Consider the following 22,350-nt stretch of genomic DNA (forward strand, 5'->3'; position numbering starts at 1 on the left):
GACGGCCGCACTTTGCCCGGTGCAGCCGTGAGCCGGACAGGGCAGAGCGTGGGTAATAGGGACGGAGAGATTCGTGGGTAATAGAGACGGAAATTAGTTTAGGAGAGGCGGAGAGGCTGCGGCAGAACCCCGCAGTTCAGCCGAGGCGCAGCAAGATCCCGGTCCCCAATTGCGGTTTGCAAACGGGTGTCGAGTTTGTTCCTCGCCGATTTGCGTCTCGAAAGGCATTTCGCGAGTACTTGGAAAGTCCTTGAAAAGAGGAACGCTCTTCGTTCGACTCTCCCCACCGAAAGGCAAGGGCATCGTTCAGTGCTGCTCTGTGCGCTCGGGGGTCGCGGGTCGCCCCGGGGCTACCGGGACGGGCTCGGAGCGGGCTCAGCGCCGGCAGAGCGGGGAAAGCCTCAGGGAAAAGTACCACATATTTCGGGGTAACGTCCTCCTCTGCTGAACTTCCTCATGAGGGCTGAAGAAGGGAGACGGGCTGCGAGCGGCCGAAAGCTCAGTCCGGAGCCTCGCTGAGCCCGGTTGGGGCTGCAGGTTGCGGGGTGCGGGGCAGATCCCGCTGCTAACAGCTCTCCGGGCTCACGCAGGCTCTGCGAGTTGGCTGTACGCGGGTGGGCAACGAGATGGTTCCGGTATCGGCTCCGAGAGCGGAGCCGTACACATACACGTACACTCAGACACGCACACAAAATGCTTTTAAAATAAAATTACATTTACAGATAATTCTAAAACACCTCCTCGTTGTGCTTCGCCCTGAACCCCGCGAGCAGGCTGCAGCCCTCCGCTGCGGGCCAAAAAATCCTCAGGAAGGGGTTTAGAAGCGGGCGCAAATCTTTACCTTTTAATATTTTTTTTGTTTCTTTTTCTTTTCTTTTCTTTTTTTTTTTTTTCTTTTCTTACTTCCTTTTTTTTTTTTTCTTTTTTTTTTTTTTTTTCTTTTTTTTTGCCCTCCTCCCTTTCTTCCCACACCCCCCCCACCCCACCCCTCCACTGTCCGCTGCCCCTCGGGGAGCACCGTCCGCCGCCCCCTGCCGCAGCGAGCCCCGAGCGTGGCACAGCTCTCCGCTCCCTCTCCACACGGGCCCTGCTGACAACGGTATTCGTTTCGCCCACGGCTCTGCTGCCGGGGGTCTCTTTGCCGCTATTTCCCCCGAGAAACCCGGCGGCTCCGGCTCTCAGCTCCCTCCCAAAATGTGCCGCATCCCGAGAAAGTTTGCTGGCAGCGCGGGCTGCAGTTTCTCCATCGCCCAGTAGACGGCAACGCAGCTCAATGCTTCGGGTGCAAAGCGGCGAGCAGAGGGTTTTTTGGTGTTTTTCTTTCTTTTTTTTTTTTTTTTTTCTTTTTTTTTTTTTTAATTAAGCAACCACGGAGTTGTACCCGGGATCGTTCCTCGTTCGAGGAGAGGTGCGGCGATACCACAGCGGCCCGAGGGGTTCTGCCGTGGGCACGGAGCAGCGGGGGGAGCGCGGGCAGCGTCCCCAGAGCTGCAATGAGCGCAGATGAATTCGTGCGTTTCACGGGGGGGCCGTGAGCGCAAATCCACGCGGGACCCGAATCCGAGAGCCACGGCGGTGCGGGGCTCGGCGTAACGCCGGGCTTCGGGCTCCCTCCCGGGGGAGGCGGTCCGGCTCGGTGCGCGGCCGTTCGGCTCCGGTGCTCGGCGGGGAGAAACCCGCAGCGGGAGGTTCGGGGCTGTGTGCTATCCGGCCGCGTTCCTCGGCCGGAGAACGGCGAGCGGCGGAACGCCCGGCCAGGAATTCATTTCCCACTTAATTTTATTAAAAATTTATTGCGGTGTTTGGAAAGTTTTAAGACGACCGTAAATTTTATTGGGAATATTTTACGAAGCCCTTCGTTGAATGAAGAAAAGAGCCTCGGCTCTCGGGGCGAGCTCCGGGCCGGCACCCGACGGCGGCCGCTCCCCTCTCCCCTATCGCCGATCTCCCCTCCGGGGCTGTGCTCGAGCCGGGCCGGGGCTCTTTGTCCCCCAAGCAGCCGACGGTCTCCGCAGTTCACCTCCAGCTCCGGGCGCTTTTTGGGTTCCTTTGTTTTGTTGCTTTATTGTTTTTTGTTTTGTTTTGTTTTGTTTTCCTGCCCTTTAATAGGTCTTTAAGCAGTTTTCCCCCGCTCCGTTTCACCAGGCGCTGACTTTTCGGGTATCTCTGCGCGTATCGCTGCCCTTATCTGCAGCATTCCTCGGTTATCTCCCTCTCCTCGCTTTCTTCCGCGGTTCCTCTCCCGTTTGCCTCTTCTGCCCGTTCTTATTTGGGTTTTAACAATTTAAATATTAATGGCGAAAGAGCACACTCGGATGCTAATTTCCCCCCTCTCCGCAAATCCCTTCTAGGAAGGCAGCGGCGGAGCGGGGAAGGCGGCGAGAAAACATTTTATTGTTCCGAGGTATGACTAATTCTTTCCCGAAGCTGGGAAATTCGGCCCGATTAGAAGCCTCATTTGTTGCCCGATAAGCGAATGTGCGCGGATCGCACCTCCCGAAGCGGCTTTTGGGGCTGAGCTGGCTGCCAGAGGCCGCTTTGCGCCGTATTTTCAGCCATACCCCCCTTTTAATTTTAATTGGTATTATTTTAGGGGGGTTGCTGCTTTCGACGGAGAGAGGAGCGGCGGGTTCTGCAAGCTCTCGGGTCCGAGTTTAGCTCCAAAGAAGGCCGTCGGAACTAAGAGGGGCCGCTGCCGCCCGTCCCACGAAGCTGCGGTGCGCGCAGCCCGGCAGCAGCGGCCCGGAGCGGGTGCGCGGCGCAGCCCTCCCGCTGGGAACTGTTTGCCGATTGTAAAAACCCTTATCCGCAATGAGGTTTGGGCAAACAATTTGCGCGGCGGTAATTACGTTGTAAAAGTGTCGGAGCGCGCCGAATGACTCCTAGAAAGGCCTGAAAACGGGTCAAGACCAGAAGGGCTCTCCTCTGTTTCCTTTTTATTTTTCATTCTTTTTGATTTTGATTTTTTTTTTTTTCATTTCATTTTTGATATGTCCCCCCACCCCACCCTACTCCACCCCGACACCCCTCCCCCCCCCCCCCCGCCCAATATTCGGAGCCGCCCGCCCCGCACCGCGCAGCGCCGGAGCCGCTGCCTGCGCCGCCCCGCGGCGCCCTACCGCCCGCCCCGACCAATGGGGGCGCGGCGCGACGCTGATTGGGCGGCGGCGGCGCGGCGGCGGCGCGGCCGGGGGCCGGGTGAGCTCACTCGGCGGCGGCCGCGGGACAAAGGGGCCGGCGGCGGGGGGGCTCCCGGGGGGGGGGGGGAGCCGCGGTTCCGCGGCTCCCCCCCCCCGCCGGCCGCCCCCCCGCCCGCGCGCCGAGGGTGGGCCGGCCGGGGGGGGCGCGGCCTCGCCGAGCGACCGCCGGGCGCTCGGCGCGCCCCCCTGCGCCGGCCGCGGAGTTGCCGCCGCCCAGCGCATTGTGTAAGACGCGACCTGTTATGGCCACCACTACTTCCGGGTTCCCGCAGTCTGCTCCAGCCCGGCGCTGCGCGGCGGCGGCGGAGGCGGCGGTGGAGAACGCCCGGCAGCGCGCGGCCCGCGGCGGCGGCGGCGGCGGCGGCGGCGGCAGCGCCCCCCCCCGCGCCCGCCCGCCCCGCCCGGCCCCCGGCCCGCGCCCGCCTCCGCCTCCAGCCTCGCCCGGCGGCCGCGCAGGGGCAGAGCGCGCCGGCGGCGGCGGGGGATGCGGAGCGCGGCGAGGAGGAGCGAGCAGAGAGCCCCCGCCGGCAGCGCCGTCATAATAACCATAATAAAGGGAGCCGGCGCGCTTTAATTTTTAATTCTCCCCCTCCTCTCCCTCCTCCTCCTCCTCCTTCCCCGATTTTTTAATTTTTTTTTCAGCAAAAAAAAAAAAAAAAAAAAATTTTTTTCCTCTCTCTCTCTTTCTCTCTTTTTTTTTTTTTTTTTTTTTTTTTTTTTTTTTTTTTTTTCCTTCCTTTTTGGTGAGAGCGCGCCCGAGCAAAAGCCCACATTGGCGGTGTCCTGCGCGGTGGGAGCGCACGCAGCGGATCGCCATCAGTCATTCAGCACCTTGACACCGCCCGTGATTGACAGCCGGAGTGGCAAAAAGCCATGGGAGCCGGGAGCGGGGCGTGAGGGGCACCGCGCGCCTCGGGAACGGATATTTGCGTTCGCCCCGCCGCTGTCTTGGAAACGAGAGGGGGAGAGAGGGAGAGAGGGAGAGAGGCGGGCAGGGAGGAAGGAGAGAAAGAAAGAGAGGAAAAAAGAAGGAAGGAGACAGAACTGATTTTTTTTTTTTTGTAATTTTTTGTAATTTTTTTTCCATCATTATTATTATTATTATTATTATTATTTTTCCTCCTCTTTTTTTTTTTTTTTCCTTCTTCTTCTTTTTTTTTTTTTTTTTTTTTTTTTTTTTTTTTTTTTTTTTTTAATGCTGAGTTATCGCACCGCTCCGCTGAGCCCCGGCGAGCCGAAGACGTCCCCCGGCGGCTTTCCTGGCTGGCGACGCTGAGGGATTTTTGCATTTTTGGGGAGAGGGGGGGATCGCGCGGCTCTTTCCTTTCACGCTGGCCTCACGGAGGATTTATTAGAAGTTGAAGTAGGAAGGGAGCGAGCAGGCCGATGGCGCAAAGGGTACGTATCCAAACCTGCGGTTCTCTGCGAAACGACACCCACACGCGGCTGCCAGAGGGCTGCGAAAAACTTTTTGCTTTTTCCTCCCCTCCCTTCGGAGCGAGGAACGGCGCGGTGGCCCGGCCCGGGCCGCTCCTCGCTCCCGGCGAGCGCTGCCGGCTCCGTGCGCCCATCCCGGGGGCGACTCTCGGGCCCCTCTCTTTGCGGCCGGGGCCGGGCCGGGGGCGGCGGTGCTGCCCTCCTCCTGCCCAGCGCAGTGCCCGACTCCGCGTGTCTGGCTGTAGGAGCGCTCCGCCGCGCTGCGAGGATGCGCCGCTGCCCTTCGGGGCAGCTCAGAGCTGGCTGTAGGCGCAACTTTTTTTTCTTCTTTCTTCCCCCCCATTCCTCCCCCTCCGTTTTTTTTTCTTTTTCCCTGTTATTATTTTTTTTTCTCCCCTCCCTTTTTATGAAATTTCATTTTCGGTGCGGCTCCAAGAGCGCGTCCCTTTAATTCGAATTAAAGCGAGCGGCTCTGCCATGTGCGTTGCTACTCGGGCTCGCTCCCCGTCCCCCCCGTTCCCCCCCCACCGAGCTGTGTCCCACCCCGCACGGACCCCGCACAGCGCTGCCCCCGCCCGGGACCCGCGCCCGCCGCCCTTAACAAAGAAATCCCTTCCCCGGGGCCGGGAGCGGGGTGCGGGCGGGCAAAGTCAACCCCCCGGTTTTTTTCCCCTTCTTTTTTAACCTCCCTCCCCACCGCTGAACTCCGCATCCCGCCGGTTCGGTACCCGGCTCCAAAAGTTTATCGGCAGGGCGGCTCGGGCCGAGTTACACCGTGGGGGGCGCGGGGGGTGCCGAGATAAACCGCATTTTGCTGTCGCCCCCTCTCCCCGGGGTTATTAGCCTTCTCCCCCCCGGAGCTAGAGGAAGGGGCGCCCACGCTCCCCCCCGCTGACCCCTCTCCGCTCTGTGCCCCGCAGTACGACGAGCTGCCCCACTACGGCGGCATGGAGGGGGTGGGCATCCCCACCACCATGTACGGGGACCCGCACGGCGCCCGCCCCATGCAGCCCGTGCACCACCTGAACCACGGGCCGCCGCTCCACTCGCACCAGTACCCGCACGCCGCCCACGCCAACGCCATGCCCCCCGCCATGGGCGCCTCGGTCAACGATGCCCTCAAGAGAGATAAAGATGCCATCTACGGGTAGGTGCCGGGTGCGGTTGCGCGCTCGCGCAACTTTGCGCGGCCCCGGGGGGATGCCCCTGCGCGGCGCTGGGAGACGGGCCGCCGGGTTGTCCCCCCCCCATGTCCCCTCATCTTATTTCCCCCCCCCACCCCCCCCGTTAAAACATTGTCGTCCCCTCCTAAGTTGGAAGCAGCGCACAGAGGAGGAAGGGGGAAATATTCCCAGGGCGCAACCTGCGCGGGTGCCTTTGCCCAACTTTCCGCCCCGCTTGCAGCGAGGGGACAGCTCCGAGCTGCTCCGCTTTTCTCAACCTCTTAACGATTTTAGTTTAACATTTTTGGAGACTTGCCGGGTCGGGCCGGGTAGGAGCGGTGTGCAGTGCGGTCCCTCTGTCCGCAGCACTCCTTGGGGGAACTTTCAAAGCCTCTTAAAAATCGCTCTGCAAAGAGTTGCGCGCTGCGGCGGGCGAGAAATCACAGCACTCGATCGCTTTCTCAGAAATCCGGAGGGCTCTCTGAGCTCATTGCTGTGCCCTCCGGGAAAAAGAACAAAAAGAAAGAAAGAAAGAAAGAAAAACTTAAAACTAAAAAGAAAAAAAAAAAGTATGAAGTTTTTTTTTTTTGGGGGGGGGGGGGGGAAAGGAAGAAAATATATATGTATGCATTGAGGCGCGTGGTGTGCCCGCATTCGCTCCTCTCTTGCAATAAGGAAGGGGCCGGGGGCCCCGCAGTCACTCTGGGTGCACAGCTGGGGGGGGCCGTGCGGGGCTGTGGGGCTCCCGGCCGTGTCACTGCCCTGACGGAGGGGTTCGGGTGCTGGAGGGGCTTTGCTGGTGGCGTCCCTTTATTTTTCCTTTTTTTTCGCCCCTCCTTTATCTTTACTTTCGCTCCCAGAAAGTCTTCCAGCTGGGCCGGGCGGGGGTGGGGGTGGGAATCAAAAGCCCGAAAGCGTACGTCCTTAGATTACAATTTCGGGGTCGTTATTGTGCATTCACACACGCGTTTTATTTTGATTTCTCACTCTTTTCTTTTATTTTGTTCCAAGTGAAGGAAAGTTAATTCAAAATGGCTGCTGGAACCGCTGGGGTTTATTCTTAGCCCGGCCGAAGGGTGCCGGGAGATGCGCGGCAGCGGGCGGGCCGGGCCGGGGGCGATGGGGGTCGGTAGGGAGCAACGCTCGGAGCCGCTCCGCGGGCGCGCAGCCGCGGGACTGACGGTCGGTGCGTTCGGTCCGTGCTGCTCTCATTTGTGTTCTTTTTTTTTTTTTTTTTTTTTTTTTTCTTTCTCTCCCTCCCTCCTCCCTCCTTCTGTGTGTGCGTGCGTGTGTGTGTGACCATTGTATTTTCTTGCAGACACCCCCTGTTCCCTCTTTTAGCACTGATTTTTGAGAAATGTGAATTAGCCACATGCACGCCCAGGGAACCCGGGGTAGCGGGAGGCGATGTTTGCTCCTCTGAGTCTTTCAATGAAGACATAGCAGTGTTCGCCAAACAGGTCAGCACCGAAAAAAAAAAAAAAAAAAAAATCCCAACGAGAAAAACAAGTCTTGGCCGAGATAAAGATGCGCGTTTCCCCCCCACCCCCTCCCCTCGTACTGTGGGATGCAAAAGCAAAGCGAAGCGGCCCCCCGAATAGGGGGCTGTGGGCGCTCCCCGCAGTGCCCGTGCTCGGGTCCCCGCCGGCCGGGCCGGGCCGCAGCTTCTCGGGGTTCCGTGGGAGCGTGGAGGGTTGTACCGTGGGCCCGGCAGTGTAACGAAGTGAGAAGTAATACCGTCTGCTCGTGCTGCTGCCGCATCTCAAATCTTTCGTATATTTCACACACCACCACCTCCCCCCCCCCCTTCTCCTTTCTTCTATTTAGATCCGAGCAGAGAAACCCCTCTTTTCCTCTAATCCCGAACTGGATAACTTGGTAAGAGTTAACACCGCTTCTTCCTCTCCCCACCCCCACCCCTTCCCTTCCCTTCCCTTTTTTTTTTTTTTTTTTTTTTTTTTTGGGAACTTCTATGCCTTCTCCTTACGGGCTGTGACAAGCGCCGCGCGGTGCCAAAGCGAAACCCTCTCACGTGGATCTGTAGCCCTTCGCTTTTAGCAGCGTTGTTACCGGGCCCATCCCGGCGCTGTGTCGCGGGGGGGGTCCCCTCTCCCTGCCCACAGCCACCGCCACACCGACACTGCGTTCCCATCGCCCCGCTCTCCATTTCCCCCCTCACGGATGCAGAACTATTTTGAGAGGACTCTTCCTCCCGCTTTCCCAAAGCGCCCGTGTTTAGGGGGACTTATTTTTTTTTATTTCCTTTTTGCAAAAAGCGATGTTTACGATGCGCATAATCCCGTCGCTCCGTTGCTTTTATTTTTCGGTGAACTCCAGGTCGCTTCTCGTTAAGCAGGGCACAAAGCCGCCGCTATTAACTTTTAGTGGCATCGCCATAAATCAAAACAAGTTTTTATTTACCACCAAAGCGAAGCGGGGCAGGGGAGGGGGGGTGGGGGGTAAGAGTGGCCCCACCCGGAGGGGGATAAACGTGCTGTTTGTGTCTTTGCAGATGATCCAAGCCATACAAGTATTAAGGTTTCATCTGTTGGAATTAGAGAAGGTAATTTTTTGTCTCTCTCTCCTTCTTCCCCCTCCGTTTCAGCCCCGCAGAAGTTGAGGCTTCTGGTAAATTTGCATAAATGTCTTTCTGGCTGGTAATTAGTGTCAAGACCAATCTCGGCGTCCATTTCTCTTCGCAGTTTAATTACAATTGCAGCCCCACGCCCGGCTCCCCACGCCCGGGCCCTGCTCTCATTGTGCTCTTTGTACTCAGCCGCAGCCCCGGGTGCCGAACGGCACCGCTCCGCTCTGCGCTCCGAGCCCCGGCGCTGGGGTTTGGGGGTGAAGGGGAGGATTTATTTAGCGGGGATGAAGTGGGGGCGGATGGGAAGGACAAACGGGGTCGGAGGCAGTCAGTCGGGATGGGGTTTGTTTTATTTATTCGCTTGTTTGTTTGTCGCTTTATTTATTTCTATCTGAAGAGCCATCACCGGGGGTCAGGCCGAGGGCACGGGGCTGTCCCGTAACGTTTCGCAGAGACAAAGCAGAGCCGGGCGCCGGGGCCGGCTTCTGGTTTTGGCCACCGGCAACGACCGCGCACCTCCGGGAGGAGAAAGCGCTGCGGCCCCGCAACGGCGCTGCGTCCGCGGTGCGGTGCCACCCGAGCGGAGCGAGGGCTGCCTCCCCGTCATCGGCACTCAGTCCCTTTTCTCCTAAAAAAAGAAACGTTCGGAGAGGTTTTAAAGTCCACAGCCCCTCAGCCGCTTTCTCCGAGCGCCGGTGGCAGCTCGTTCTCACCCCGTAGGAAATGCGCTAAAATCTGCCCCGTTTGTGCGGGCAGCGCAGGTACGGCTCGGGTGCCTGCAGCGTATCTCAGCACTGAGCATCGTTTTGTTTTCTTGGTGGTTTTGTCGTCGTTGTTGTTGTTTTAATCCCTTTTCCTCTCCTCATCCCCCTTTGGAAAGGGTTTGCGATGAAATCACCGGCTGAAATTAAATAGTTTACCTTAAATGTCACCCATGCAGGTCACCTCTCTAATGGCCACAGCTCCGGGAGCAGATGAATTTAACACGGGTGTTGAATATGTTGTAGCCTGTGAATCATCTTGTCACTGTCAATTTTCTGGGATATCTCTATTTTGCGAGAAAAGAAAGTTATTCCTAATTCTGGATGCGTCGGGAGGTCTCGGGGGGATAATTGCAGTGTGTTTCCCCTATTTAGGACTTCGGATGTCACAGGGGTGAAAGGGGGAGACTGGTTGCACTTGTCAATTTTACTTATGCATTCCTGATTATATTTTCTTCCTCCCCCCCCCCCCCTCCTTTTTCCTTTTCCTCTTCCCCCCCCCCCCATCCTCCCCCCCCACCTCAATGTAGGTACACGAATTATGTGACAATTTCTGCCACCGGTATATTAGCTGTTTGAAAGGAAAAATGCCTATCGATTTGGTCATAGACGATAGAGAGGGCGGATCAAAATCGGACAGCGAGGACATAACGCGGTCGGCAAACCTCACCGATCAGGTACGGTCCCGCAGTGCCGCGCGTTGAGATCTGTATGCAGAGCGCTCGCCGGGTCACTACGCCTCCTTTTATTATTTGCATATGATTAAGTCCCTTTTAGATAAATTTCCATCGAAATGAAAATTTTTGAATAATGCGGCTATTATTGCTTCATTAAGGCTTGCTCCCGGATTCGACCTGGCGAGATGAGCTTGTAAAAGCGTCGCCTGCAAACTCGACCTGGTTCTTGTCGCTTTTAATTTTTGTCTTTATTTTATTTACCCTTTACAATAATAGAAGTGTTATCCGTGAATCGCCGGCTTCTGGTGGCTTAGAAAAGGGACGGCTGGAGCCGTACACAAAAATAATAATAAAATCCGAGATAGGTGGTCCGGGGAAGACAGAGAGGGTTTGAAATCTAGCAAATGCTGGCTATTTTCTTCCCGTCTCTACGGTTCATTAGTCTGTCTTGTCAGTTTTCCTTGGCCGAACGCTTTTAGACTTCAGTGAACATTGCTTTGTGCACGCCTGCCTGCTGCAAACGCGCCCATTTTATTTTACTTAATAGGGGAAAAAAAAAATCAAGGGGTGGGGGGGGGGGGGGGGAGAGAAAATAAAACGGGACCCGGGGTTTGAATTATTTGCGGTTCGAGTTTTCTAAAAATAAATAAAAAAAAAAAAAAGAGAGAGAGAGAGAGAGAGAGAGAGAGAGAGAGAGAGAGCTCGGAACCCCAGGCGAAGCCCCGAGGCGCTGAGCGGCTCTGGCCGTGCCAGGTCGGGGCTGTGCTGCGCGGAGCTCTGCGCTGCTGTGCCCGTGGGGGTGCACCGGGGGGGGCTGCAAGGAGCTTTTCCCCTTCTCCCACCCCGCGTCGCCGTGTGCCCCTCTCTCTTCTCCCCGTGCGGGAGCGCCGGGCTCGGGAAGTCGGGAGCAGAACGGAGGTGGCTGCGAGTTGGTTCTTTTTTTTTCGGGTCGGCTTTCTCTGCCCGCTCGAGCGGAGGGCAGCGAGGGGGATGGGGGGGTAAAGAGAGGGGGGGGGGCCGGCGGCAGCCGCCTCTGGAAGCCCAAGTTATTTCTCCCGTATGATCCGCTCCGTAAATACGGTGTTAGGAGCAATCAGCTCCCGACTCTGGAGGTTTCCTTTTGTTAAAGGAAGGCACAGCCGAGCAGACAGCGGTTCCCTTCAACCGCTTATGCCATTACCGCCAGGAGTTGTGCGTAGAGCCCGGCAGAAAGGTGCGTTGCATCGCAGCGGGGGCACTGGCTCCAGTATTTCCCCCCGCAACTCAGGCTGCGGGATGGGGGGAGGAGAGATGGGGGGCTCCTACTTGCGGGCTTTGTGCCCTCGAAGCGCTGCGAAGGGGAAAAACTGCGGCGTTTGGCGCTGGGGGGAGACCGGGGCGATGCCTCCCGGGATGCCGCTGCCTCGCGGGGGGTGATGGGGGGTTCCTGCGGCAGAGTTCGGGATGGGGAGAGCCGGCCTCGTCGCCGTTGTATCCGAATTGTAATCCAACAAGTCTAACTAGAAAATGGGTTTCTAAAAGCTCTGAGTGCTGGGTACATAAAGCTATTTGAGCAAATTACAAGAATCGCTTAGGGGCACGAATGAAATCAACACTTTAATTGCCTCCAAAATGAAGATTTATACCCCATTTTCCCAACGAATCATTATTTTATTAAAGCGAAAGTCTAAAGAAACGAAGCTGCAGTTTTGGGGGTTGTCGGGGGTGAGGGGGTCCCCGTCCCACGGCCCCCCCTACACCTCACCGAGGAGCGCGGGCGCTGCGCGGGGCCGGCCGTTCTCCCGGAGCTCCCCGCGCAAGAAGCGCGCAGCCCCGCGGAAGGGAAAAGGCGCAACGTTGCGCGACCGAGCCCAGAGCCGCGGGCTTTGCCTGGGGACGCGGCGCCGTCGGGGCCGGGGCAGGCAGGATCTGGGCCCTAATGGGCAGCTAATGGGGTGTTGAGTGCTCGTCGCCGCTGCGGCTAATTAGGATGTCCCCGCGCGGTGCGTTTATTGCGGGAGGTGCGCGGTGCGCGCGGGCTGCGCGCCTTTGTGCTTTCGAGAGTCATAAAAGAGTAAGTATGTAAAAGCTTTTATGATGGGTTTAATTACATTTTCGTATATTGTGGTAGTAAAGGTTACAGTTAACAGGGTTTTTTTTTTTTTTTTTTTTTTAATTTATTGGTTTCCCCTTATTTATTCTTCCCTCCTAGGCCCCTCCGTGCCAGCGCCTTTAAGTCCCCCCACTTAATGGAAGGCAGTGACACTAATGCCAGATTTTGCGCAGGAAAGCCCCATAACGCTGGCCATTGTTCGGTGATTTAACTGGCGCGCTGGCCAGAGGTCACTCCAATAGCATCCTTCTCCCGCAGGCGCGACCCCGCTGCCTGCCAGGGTGGGACCCGCCGGGCTGCTGCTTCCAGAAGGAAAGGGCAGGAGTTGGGGTTTCGCCTGGGAGCACCGAGCTGGGGAGCGTGGCTCTAAACCCCTCACTGAACCCTCTCGCCCATTGCCGGAGTTTCAAAATAAACCTTTTTTTTAATCATTAGCTTTTCAAACATTGGCGTGTTTAAATTTTCAAATGTTTGTCGTAGCCCGGAAAGATTTAAAACACAGCTGTTGCGTGATGCAGATGGGAAAAGTCGGTCCTGTGCGGAACCCCACCCGCACAGAAGGAATTGCATTTCTTAGGGACTCCAGATCCTCTGAACGGCTCCCAGGGGCCGGGTGGTGGAAGCTCTTCACCTTGGCTCCCAGGTGCTCAAATCTGAGCTGTAAAATTGGGCTTTTTGCAGATACGCTTCCCTGGAGTATGTCTGGATAAAGCCTCTCTTAAGGGAAGCAAGGAACAGAGTGGCCACCGCACTCAAAGTACGTTAGCAACATAAGATGGCTTTTTTGAGGGGTAAAATGGGCTTTGCTTAGGTGAAATAAACTTGTTGAGCAGCGTTACATGGCCAAATTATAATTGAATCACATACAAGCCAATGTCATCTGCAGAAATGTGTTAAGTAGAAACGGCAAACAGTCGGATTCCGATAGGTACGCAGGGGGAAATGATCAAAAAATGAACATGAAATAATACTTCCTGTAAGAAGGTCCATAATTCAACATTATTTGACTCCACTGTCAGGGAAATTGTTGAAGGATAGTAAACCGATACTGGAGTCGCAGTCATTTTTGTTACAGTCTTAAATGTTTGCAACTGTGGTGTTTTAGATGGCCCTTCTTGGGTGATTGTATATCATACATATAGATATATGTATATCGTAAAGCAAACACTTGTATTTATGTTGCAGTAGGTGTTTTTAATGCGTGCAGTTGGAGAGGTTCTGCAAACAAAATGCAGATAGACAGTGATATTCGTGAGGGGTGGAAATGTTGCTTAAATGTGATGTTCTTTACGAAGGTAGTATCATAAACTGGGATGTGCTGTGTGCTGTGCATGGAGGTGGATGGGCCAGTGAGGGCATCCACTCGTTCCAACTACAATAACTTCTCTGAATATTCAGACTATTGGTTCTAGCTTGCTACAGACAGTGCTAAAATAATGCCTTTGGCGGAGGGGAAAAAAAATAAAGGAGGTGAAGAGATACTGCTTTACTTTGGGAGTTCCTTGCAGGTATTTTCAAACGCGTGTATGGCGTCAAGGGGTGGGAAAAGTTGCACATGTTGCTGCCTTTGCAGTGCGTACTCCCATGTTGGAGGAGCGGGCAGATGCAGCATTGAGAGTGCAAGGCAGAGATCGGTTCTGCGTCATGGAAGCGTTACGGTGATGTGGGACGTGGAGGAGAGCCGGTAAAACTGTATTTCCAAACCTCCAAATGGAGAGCTGTGCCCCTGACTTTATGCCACATTGAGCCAATGAGTCCTTTTTATGCCTTTTTGGGGGCTGCTTCTTTTTTCCCGCAGTATTTAGGAGCTGAGCAGGCTGCGTAAAGTAAAAGATAGGGCGCGTTCATTTCTATTCAGGGCCTGTTCCCATCAGGAGCACTGCGGCTGCAATGGCGTTAGCAAAAGCAGGTTTCTTAAAGCAAGTAAATAAGCTGTTAAAGAGATACAGCTTTGAATGTATTTTCTCTCATCTGTTATTTCGTTTGAATTCAAGAATCTCTGCTGATTTTTATTTTTTTGTTCTAATCACTTGTGAGTCCGAACGTATTCATCCTCACTGCTGGGTGGAATACTCGCAGCCTTCCGTGCTCAGGTCCAACTCTCGTATGAAGTTTTCTAAACTGAAGTTCGCAAAGCAGAATTTTGATTTTCCTTTCCTTTTCTTTTCTTTTTTTCTTTTTCTTTTTTTCCCCAATATCTGTTTTAAAATCAGCCAGGAAACTCTGGGACTTGTCATAAACATCCGCCAACCTGCCCCAAAGCATTCCCGTAAGCGGGAGCTCGCGGTGTCATCGCGATTCGGGACGCGATTATTCTGCAGGTTATTCTTTTGGGGCAGCTTAGAAATGAGCTGAGCAAAATGAGCTTTGCTTTAGGTTTAGTCCTGGTTGGGCACAGGTTTGATTCTTCCCTCGCTACCCGTATGCAGGTAGCAGTGAAAGCAGTGGGCCCCGCACATGCACACGGGTTGCTGGATCCTGGAGCGGGTGATGTTAGCACTGAAAAAATCAGATTATAACGCACTCAATCAAAACGAGTAAGCGTAGGTCGCACTGATAAATACTGCTTTAAAAAAGCAGCTTAAAACACGGCGAAAATCCGGCACAGCTTCTTTAAATTAGAGAGTCTCCTCTTTGTTTTGCATTGCTGCGTTTGGGGCTTTTTTGGTCACATGAGCTCGCAGTGAGGAGCTATCTTGTATAATCTAAACAAATTTCAGAAAATAAAGACGAGGATTGTTCCGAACCAGTCATTAAAATTGTGGAACGTTTCTGGAGTCGTTTCCCAGCCAGGGTTTGTGTGCGAGGAGAGCCGGGTGTGCTGCCGTACCATCGCGTGTCCTTGGCGCGTTCCCTCGCTCCCCGGATGCTCAGTTGCTTGTAACAGGCTTTGACTCACCCAGCAAATTTGTAAATGACTGTTTAGGTTGGTTGGTTGTTTTTTTTTATTTCCCTGCAGTTGCAACAGTGTTTTGGAGAGGGTGACTCCAACCTCTAATAGAGCGCACATTTTGTGTTTTGTGTTATTTGGACGTATTTCTGTCCCTGATTAATGACCTGGTATCTCTCTCACCACTGATATTTTGTGATGCAGCTTCAAGACAACTCGCCAGCCTTCAGCTGCCTTCTTAGCTTGGTTGCTTTTCCCTGTTTACCACCTGCGAGAAAGGGGTAAATAAATAAGATCCAGCCTAGCCTGGGGATGTAGGTGAGAGCAGGAGCCCTGCAGGCTGATGGCTGCGGGAGGGCCTTGCTGTGGTGTAGTTCAGGGCCTGGTCTCTGTGAGCATGAGAGAAGCCCATCTGCCCCAGGGAAGCATCTCTCCCCAGCTCTCTCTCCCCAGTTGCGTGTTGGCTGTCATGGGATTGCAGGGAAATGCAGTGGCCTGCGGGGCTGCTCGAAGGCTCCTGCTGGCCTGGGAACTTGATGGGTCCTGGGGCGAGTCTGCAGAAGGACACTCAGGAGAGGTAAGACAAATTGCCTGGGTGTAAAAATAAAGTGCATTAGTTAAAGCGCATTGCGCTATTGTGTGGATGCTCTCATTCAGAAGTAAAGTGGCCGTAGTTCACTTTAGCCTAATCCCCTTTGGAGTAGGCCACTTTTCTTTTCAATGAGAGCAGCCACATCCACTTTTGGTTTGCTCGCCTTTCCCCAGCGGCCTCGTGCCTGGTGCTCCTTCAGGTTGAGAGCGATGCTGTTGTACTGCTGCCTGTATAACAGAGGGCTGTGGTCGGATCCTCCAACCCTGAGCCCAGGGCTGCAATTTGTGTGGCACTGCCTGCATGGATGCGGTGTCAGGATCCCCATGGTACCAGCTCTCCTCCTGGACTGTGCACGCGGCTGTTGCATGGAGAGTTCTACCCATATGCAGAGTTTGTTCCATGTCCACCAAGAAGCAAGCGCTTAAGGAAATAGCAATTAAAGCTTATCAGCTGATATTTCTAACCATAAAACGAAGGACTGAAAATTAATTCGTGGGAAGGGTAATTCACCTGAACTAGGAAAAAAAACGCAGCGAGACAGTTTTGGGAACTGTTTTGTATTCATGCTTGAAGGTCACTGAGCTTGAGTTCTTGTTAGAAGGATTTTCTGGTGTCTTCTACAGCTCCTAACTAACACATTTCTTTACTTATTACTGGCTAAGCTGTGCGTGCAGATGCTGTGCTGTGTCGTACACTTGCCGTTGCCCGTTCACAATGAAATTTATAAGGCTTGTTGCACTGGTAAGCAGTTTGCTACTGGAGCTATTCCTAGAAACACCGAATTATGTTTCACCAAAGTATTTTCTTTCCTCTTCTGTTGGGGCCGAGGTGAGATGTTTTCTCAAGGACTCTCCCGGCATCTATATGATATTCCCACTTGTGCAGATGATCTCCAAAACGGCATTACTTCCTCCCCCGTCCGCTCACCATTGCACTGAATTACAATTCTCCTCTTTGCGTCAAATGGGCTTTGCATTGGGCCGTCTAATTTTATTTGCAGTTTGGCTTTTTCTGTATTTTTTCTTTTCGTTTACTGTCTTCCTTTTTTTCTTCCATTTTTCTTCCTCTTTTTCTTCCTTTTTTTCTTCCTCTCTTTCTTCCTTTTTTTTTTTTTTTTTTCTTTTTTCTTTTTCTTTTCTTTTTTTTTTTAAATGTAAAGCAAATATGCATCCAGCCCCTCTTTGCTGAAGCAAACAGGCCAACAATGAGAGGGGTAATTATTCATTTGGTTAAAAGAACTGCCTGTTTTAACCTCAGAAATACTGACCAAGAGTAAAGCAACAGCTGATGCCATCACAGTCAGTGCACTGTATTCAAACAGCTGTACAAAATGAAAAGCTGTGGTATTAATCCTGCCATTCACAGTTTATTTAAGTTTTCCAAGCTTCTCTCATATGGGCCTGGCATAAATGCCTAATTATGCCTCCATTAGGGTTACTGGGCCCTTAATACAGAAAATTATTGTATTTAAAATTTGGAAAGCTGCGGCGCTGTAATGTAAGAGTCTTGCAGTTGGCACAAGTTCAGGGAATGCGACCTTTACCTTGTAATTTTCATTTCATTCAGCCGGTGTTGAAGTTTTTGTCCCCTTGCGCTGTTGTTGCAGAGCAGGTCAGAGCACCGCTCGTGTTTTTGAGACTGGCTTTTAACCAGCTCCATTTAAGGCTGCGGCGCTGTCGGTAGGAGAGGAGAAGAGCGGATTAAAAGCTCCACTGCTGCTGTTGCTGCTTTGTCTGTCCCGTTTGCAAGGGTGCAGGGCCACTGCTGTCTGTGCAAGCAGAAACAGCGGAAAATGATGTCTGAATGTGAGGAATTTCGTCTCGTTGTCGGAGGGGATTTTGAAGAGCAGCCTTGGTGTGCGTGGGCAAAAGCAGACCGATAGAGTTCAGCCCTGTCATGAGCCGGCCAGGACTGCACCCAGTTTGACAAGCTGTGTGTCAGCCCTCAGAGCAGGACGTGGCTGCTGCCGCAAGGAGCCATGCCAGGGACTGAGGAGGTGGCAGTTTTGCCTTTGGTTTTAGGATCGAGGCAGGGAGGGCCCCTCTGCTCCCAGCTGTGTGCACTGAGATGCTCCATGCTGTGCTAGCCTCGGCCCTGAGCTCTTTGCTGGCCCACAAAAGTATCCTGTGTGAATGGGTTGGCCAGATATTTGTTGATGAGGGAAGTGTCCTTGTGATTGGAATTTAAGAAATATCCCTCATTTTGGGCCACAGTGTTGATCTGGATATGGCTGAGAGCAGTGCGGTGATGGCAGAGGGACAGGGTGGTAAACACAACCGCTGGCAGCACGAGGAGAGAGCTGAGTGTGGGTGCTTTTTCTGGGCTGCCCCTGAAGCTTTGGGGCAAGACAACAAGTTCCTCATGAGCTCCACTTTTCTGCTTCTCATTCTACATCACGGGGTAGGGCTGTGCAGTGTAGCTGTTGGTATCTTAGTTAATCTGTCATATAGCAATAGCGAGGTACAGGATTTATGTGAAGCTAAGAAGTGGTATGTTAACAGAAATTCGTTATTTCACTTTGCACGAAGTTTAGAAAAACAGCATGAAGAAAGCAAAATGCTTCCATTTTGTTGCCACTGGGAAACAATCTGCTGAACCTAAAGCCTGACAGTGGAAGTTGCTTTCAGTTGCTTTATGCTTTGGTTTTGGCCGCTTCTGCTGTCTTTCACATTTTAAGCATAATGTAAACATGGGTGGAAGGAAGTAGCAGCACCCTCAAAGTCCTGCAGAAGGAGTGGGGCCACGTGGCTGGCAGGGAGCAGTAGTGGGGTCGTGGCCGGCCTATCCATCCCAAGGTGCAGGGTGATGCCGACCCCAGTGAGCCAGCAACGTGGCTGCAACACTGCTCGCTTCCCACACCCTCCTCAGTAGGAACGGCGAAGCCTCAGGGACCTCCCAGCCCAACTCTTCGGGGTGGTTCTGGAAGCCAGCCGTGTGCTTCCCAGCCATCCCTCAATGAGCGGGTAGAGGCAGTGGGGAGCCATGGCCACTTTGGGCTGGACGCCATCCCACAACGTGCCCGCTGCCTGGGGACGGTCGCCGTTGTGGCCAGCAGCTGCCTGGCGTGTGGCTTGCTTCTGCCTGGCTGCGGATGCGGCGGGTTGTGAAATGGCAGAGCGTGGAGGAGCTGGTCTGGGGAAGGGTTTGGACATGAGCGTTGGAAAATGTGAATCACAGGGATTCCAGTTGTAAGCCTCCTGCAGATAACGGGCAGCACGTACCCGAGTGCGTGACTTGCTGAGCGCCTTCGAAAACAAGGCGGCGCCCTCGAGATTAGGCATACGTATGCGTTGTAATCAGGAACACATTGCACACCCAGCACGGCCTCTGCAGGTATGGGATCTGTTCAGAAGGAAAGGTGTAGCTGGAACGAAGCTCATTACGTCGCAATTTAATTTCTATGTTGAACGATACCGCGATGTGAGTGCTCTTTTGAATCCTGCTAACGATGCGCCGTAATCAAAATGTGCTGACGCCAAATCGTGTCTGTTGTCACTTAGCTAAAAGACCATTTGATGGCTGTGACATGCACTCAGTGTTCTCGCTGGTGATGGGGTTGGAAGGAAGCGTGGCCATGGCAGAGCAAAGGCTGGCATAGTGTCTTCCCTCTCTGGCAGCCAGAGTTGGGGTGCTTGGGCAGAGCACTGCTTTTGTGCTTGTCAGGAATTTTTGTAGGTGGTGCCCCAGCGGTTTAACTTTCTCTTCTCAAAAGGTAACTGCTCCCAAAAATCTTCTGGGAGGATGCGTTGGTTTTTCAAGGCATGGCTTGGAAATGTGGCTTACTGCTCTAAGTGAAGCAGTTTGTCGGAGAGGTTGCACATCTGGGCTCAGAAGTACGCGGCTCCTTGTGGGTCCCTGTCAGGGAGAAAGGTGAGGGGTGGCTGCTGGGAGAGTCGAGTGCATCCTCTCTCCCTAAATCCACCTGCAGATCTGGATGGGAACCTTGCTAGGCCTCCCACAACCTGCAGAGCCCTAGTCAAAGCTAGGCATCTGGCAAATCCCCGTCTAAATGGCATTTAACATGTAAAGGCAATAAAAGGAAGGGAAGGCAGACGCTCGTTTGCTGGCTAAGTGAAGAGGCATTATTCCTGTTTACACCTTTGGAGGAATCATTGCATGAAATATTGAACAGGAATCTCGGTTTGTCTCGGAAGGCCTTTTTCCTGGTCTAGAAAGACACTGAAAATGCTTCAGTCCTATTGTATACAGTAGGAGCTGGGGAGGACTACAGCACCTTGAGACCCTGCACGCTGTCAGTGCTGTTCGGGGCTGTCCTCATGCACATTTTTGCAGGATATCAGACACCCCACTTAAAAAAAACAAAAAACAAAAAACCACAACTGCATGGAGCAGTGATTTTATCTACCCTGCCTGCAAAGCTGTATTTCCTTGTGCCGAGAGAGGGATGGGGATTAATGCTATCTAGCGATAGGGCCCTTATCAAAGGGAGGAGACGGGTTTACACTGCAGAGCTGCTTGAAATAGAAAAGACTAGTCACTGTTTGCTGTGTGGGAGATGCACACCCTGCACAACACACGACGAACCTAGCTGAGCAGGCAGTGCTGGCCTTGGAGCCACGATGCACAAGAAAGGCCGAGGTGTGACCAACCCAACGTGGGGCATGCTGTAGGACTGGGGATACCAGTACTGCGCTGCTCATGGGTGTTGGCTCATTGCTGAACCTTGGTAGGATTAGCAATGAGATCCAATGGCAGGGCTGATGGAGAGAGCTGACCTGGGGGTGCCTGCTGGAGGGTCTTTGCATTTGGTCCCTTTGGGTGAAGTGTTGTCTCTATGAAAATCATCAGTAAAAGTCCCAATCATTTCCCACTGCTCATCCTCTCTGATATTTGTGTTGGTACCTTCTCTCATTTCATTTTGTTGGTTTGTCTCTCAGAAACATTCCTATGCAGCATGCTGCACTCACAAGGACGTCCTCATGTCTCTTTTTCCTGTAATGCTGTGAAGTAACAGGAGTCAGCGAGGAGCCTTATCCTCACTGAAATAGGGGGAAAACTAAAGATAGAAACTTGTGACTTTTCCAGGGATAGGAAAGGAATCCAGGTCACTGCCAATACTTCTGTGCTGATTTCCTTCTGGTTTTTAGTTCACCAAACCCCGTTGCACCCAACAGCATGAAGGTCTTGCTTGCTTCGCTGCTGAGCTGCAGGAAAAGTTCTTACGTGTCTGTCACTTGGACGTCCTTATTTGTGCAGACATGTAGCACATTTTCTCTATGCAAACCTGATGATCGTGCCTTTGCTGTGGTTTTCTTAGCTTTTCCCTCTGAATCACAGTTGTGTGAAGCAGGTTGCAGCAGTGTTCTTGGCACTATAAGGCATCTGTCTCATAGTTGGTTGAGATCTTGTGTGTACTCTTGGTTTGTTTTGCATTGCATGGGATGTGCAGGGCAGGAGGTATATTGTTGGCCTTGGTGAGCTTGCAAGTAGATGTTCGGGGGGCACAGGACCTGGGTCAGGGAATCACAGCAATCATGGCTGTGGATTTCATGGTCCTCCAGAGCCTAGGCGTGACAGAGAATGACATAAACAGTGTATGCGTGGGGAATGTCGTTTCAATCCCACTTATCAGTCTGTGCGTGTCGAGCTTTTCTTCCCAATGAAAAGAGTGGATTCTAAAACTTCCTTCCACACTGGATGGGGAGTGGGCTGTGAGAGTGTTCTCACTAACCCTGCCCTCCAGAAATTAAGTGGGATAGTACTTGTGGTTTGCAAAGGCCGGCTCTGTCCATCATGCAGCTTGAGCTCCAGCAGCAGAGCTATGGATCAGACACTTAGGATTTTGAGCAGTTGTATTGAGTGCTTCATCCCAGTGAGGCTGGGGACACAGTATGACCCAGCTGATCAAATATGCAAAAAGCAAACCTTTGCTAATTAGGCAAGCTCCGTTTGCAGGAGGTGGGTGCAATGACTTGACGAATCAGCCCCTTTCCCCTTGAAGTTCTGCCTTGTAGGGAGCGCAGATATTTCTGCAGAGGGTAGTTGGTTGCCCTCGAGGGGATTGTGGGAAGGTTTCAGAAAGGGAGGAGTTTAACAAAATCTGAAGAACATTTCAAGCATAACATGTTCCTTCTTCTCTAATGAATAAGTATTTAATTTAGGAAAAGAAAATAAGATAAAACTTCAGAAGGAAAACAATAAGCCCCAGTGATGCTGACAAATTGCTGGCAGTGGCTCCGTCGCTGCAGGGCGAGGGGATGACGGATGGTACCTGCAGCCAGAGGACGGAGCTGCACCCAGCACTTGGAGGAGCCGGCTGCTCCCAGCCTCCAGTTGCTACACAGACACAAATGAGCCCACAAGAGGGCTGTGCTCGCCAAACTTCTCTGAAGATATATATCACCGATGCTGAGCACAGTTTTTATCACCTGTAATAGTGGGCTATTTCTTTTATTTATGTACTTACGGTCAAGTTTTTTGTTTGTTGGCCAGGACCTCTTTTTATTTGTTTGCTTGTTTGTTTTTCCTCTCTCTCTTATTTCACATTCTCAGTGCTTGGAAGAATGTGTTTTGCTCTTTAGTTAATGAACAGCACACCACGGTGTGCCCCTCTGCATGCTGTTCTTACCTTGACTCGGAGACTGGCAGTGCAACTGCAGTGGTAACAAGTGCACGTAATGTTATTTATATTGACTCTCCAATTTAGCCATTAGCCCAATAATTTTGTCGGCAGCCTTTTTGTTTGTTAAGGCTTGCTGCTACCACAACCCGAGTCAATATCTGCTCCAGAGGTTTCGTCAGCAGTGGCCCTGCCCTGCAGCAGGGCCATCCGATGGTGCCTCTTGGGGCTGGAGTCCTTCGCATGAGCTCTTCGCCCTATGGTGGTGCAGCATTAGTGGTACCCTGGTCTGAAACCTCTTTTATTTTAAATCAACTGTGCAACCGTGACTTGGATCCGTCACTGACCAGCCCTTCATGTTGGCATTGGAA

The 22,350-nt window shown here is 53.0% G+C and overlaps 1 protein-coding gene and 1 long non-coding RNA gene across 3 annotated transcripts in view; one reads left to right on the forward strand and one right to left on the reverse strand.

Moving 5' to 3' along the window:
* Positions 1-3,676: 3,676 nt before the first annotated feature.
* MEIS1 (Meis homeobox 1) overlaps positions 3,677-22,350 on the forward strand; it is a 93,412-nt gene continuing 74,738 nt past the window's right edge. For both annotated transcript variants that reach the window (XM_052702975.1, XM_052703049.1), the window contains exons 1-6: positions 3,677-4,598; positions 5,558-5,784; positions 7,119-7,260; positions 7,628-7,678; positions 8,313-8,363; positions 9,679-9,825. In XM_052702975.1, coding sequence (XP_052558935.1) covers positions 4,587-4,598; positions 5,558-5,784; positions 7,119-7,260; positions 7,628-7,678; positions 8,313-8,363; positions 9,679-9,825 — 630 coding nt within the window. In that variant the 5' untranslated portion in view covers positions 3,677-4,586. The remainder of the gene's footprint in view (positions 4,599-5,557; positions 5,785-7,118; positions 7,261-7,627; positions 7,679-8,312; positions 8,364-9,678; positions 9,826-22,350) is intronic.
* On the reverse strand, positions 8,256-10,352 carry LOC128090667 (uncharacterized). Its single transcript, XR_008211057.1, has 3 exons — positions 9,819-10,352; positions 9,101-9,288; positions 8,256-9,015 (listed from the first exon to the last, which is right to left on the reverse strand). It is a non-coding gene; the product is annotated as an uncharacterized LOC128090667 (long non-coding RNA).

This window comes from Tympanuchus pallidicinctus, unplaced genomic scaffold (assembly GCF_026119805.1).
Source record: "Tympanuchus pallidicinctus isolate F22 unplaced genomic scaffold, pur_lepc_1.0 scaffold1, whole genome shotgun sequence".
Classification (NCBI taxonomy): Eukaryota; Metazoa; Chordata; class Aves; order Galliformes; family Phasianidae; genus Tympanuchus; species Tympanuchus pallidicinctus.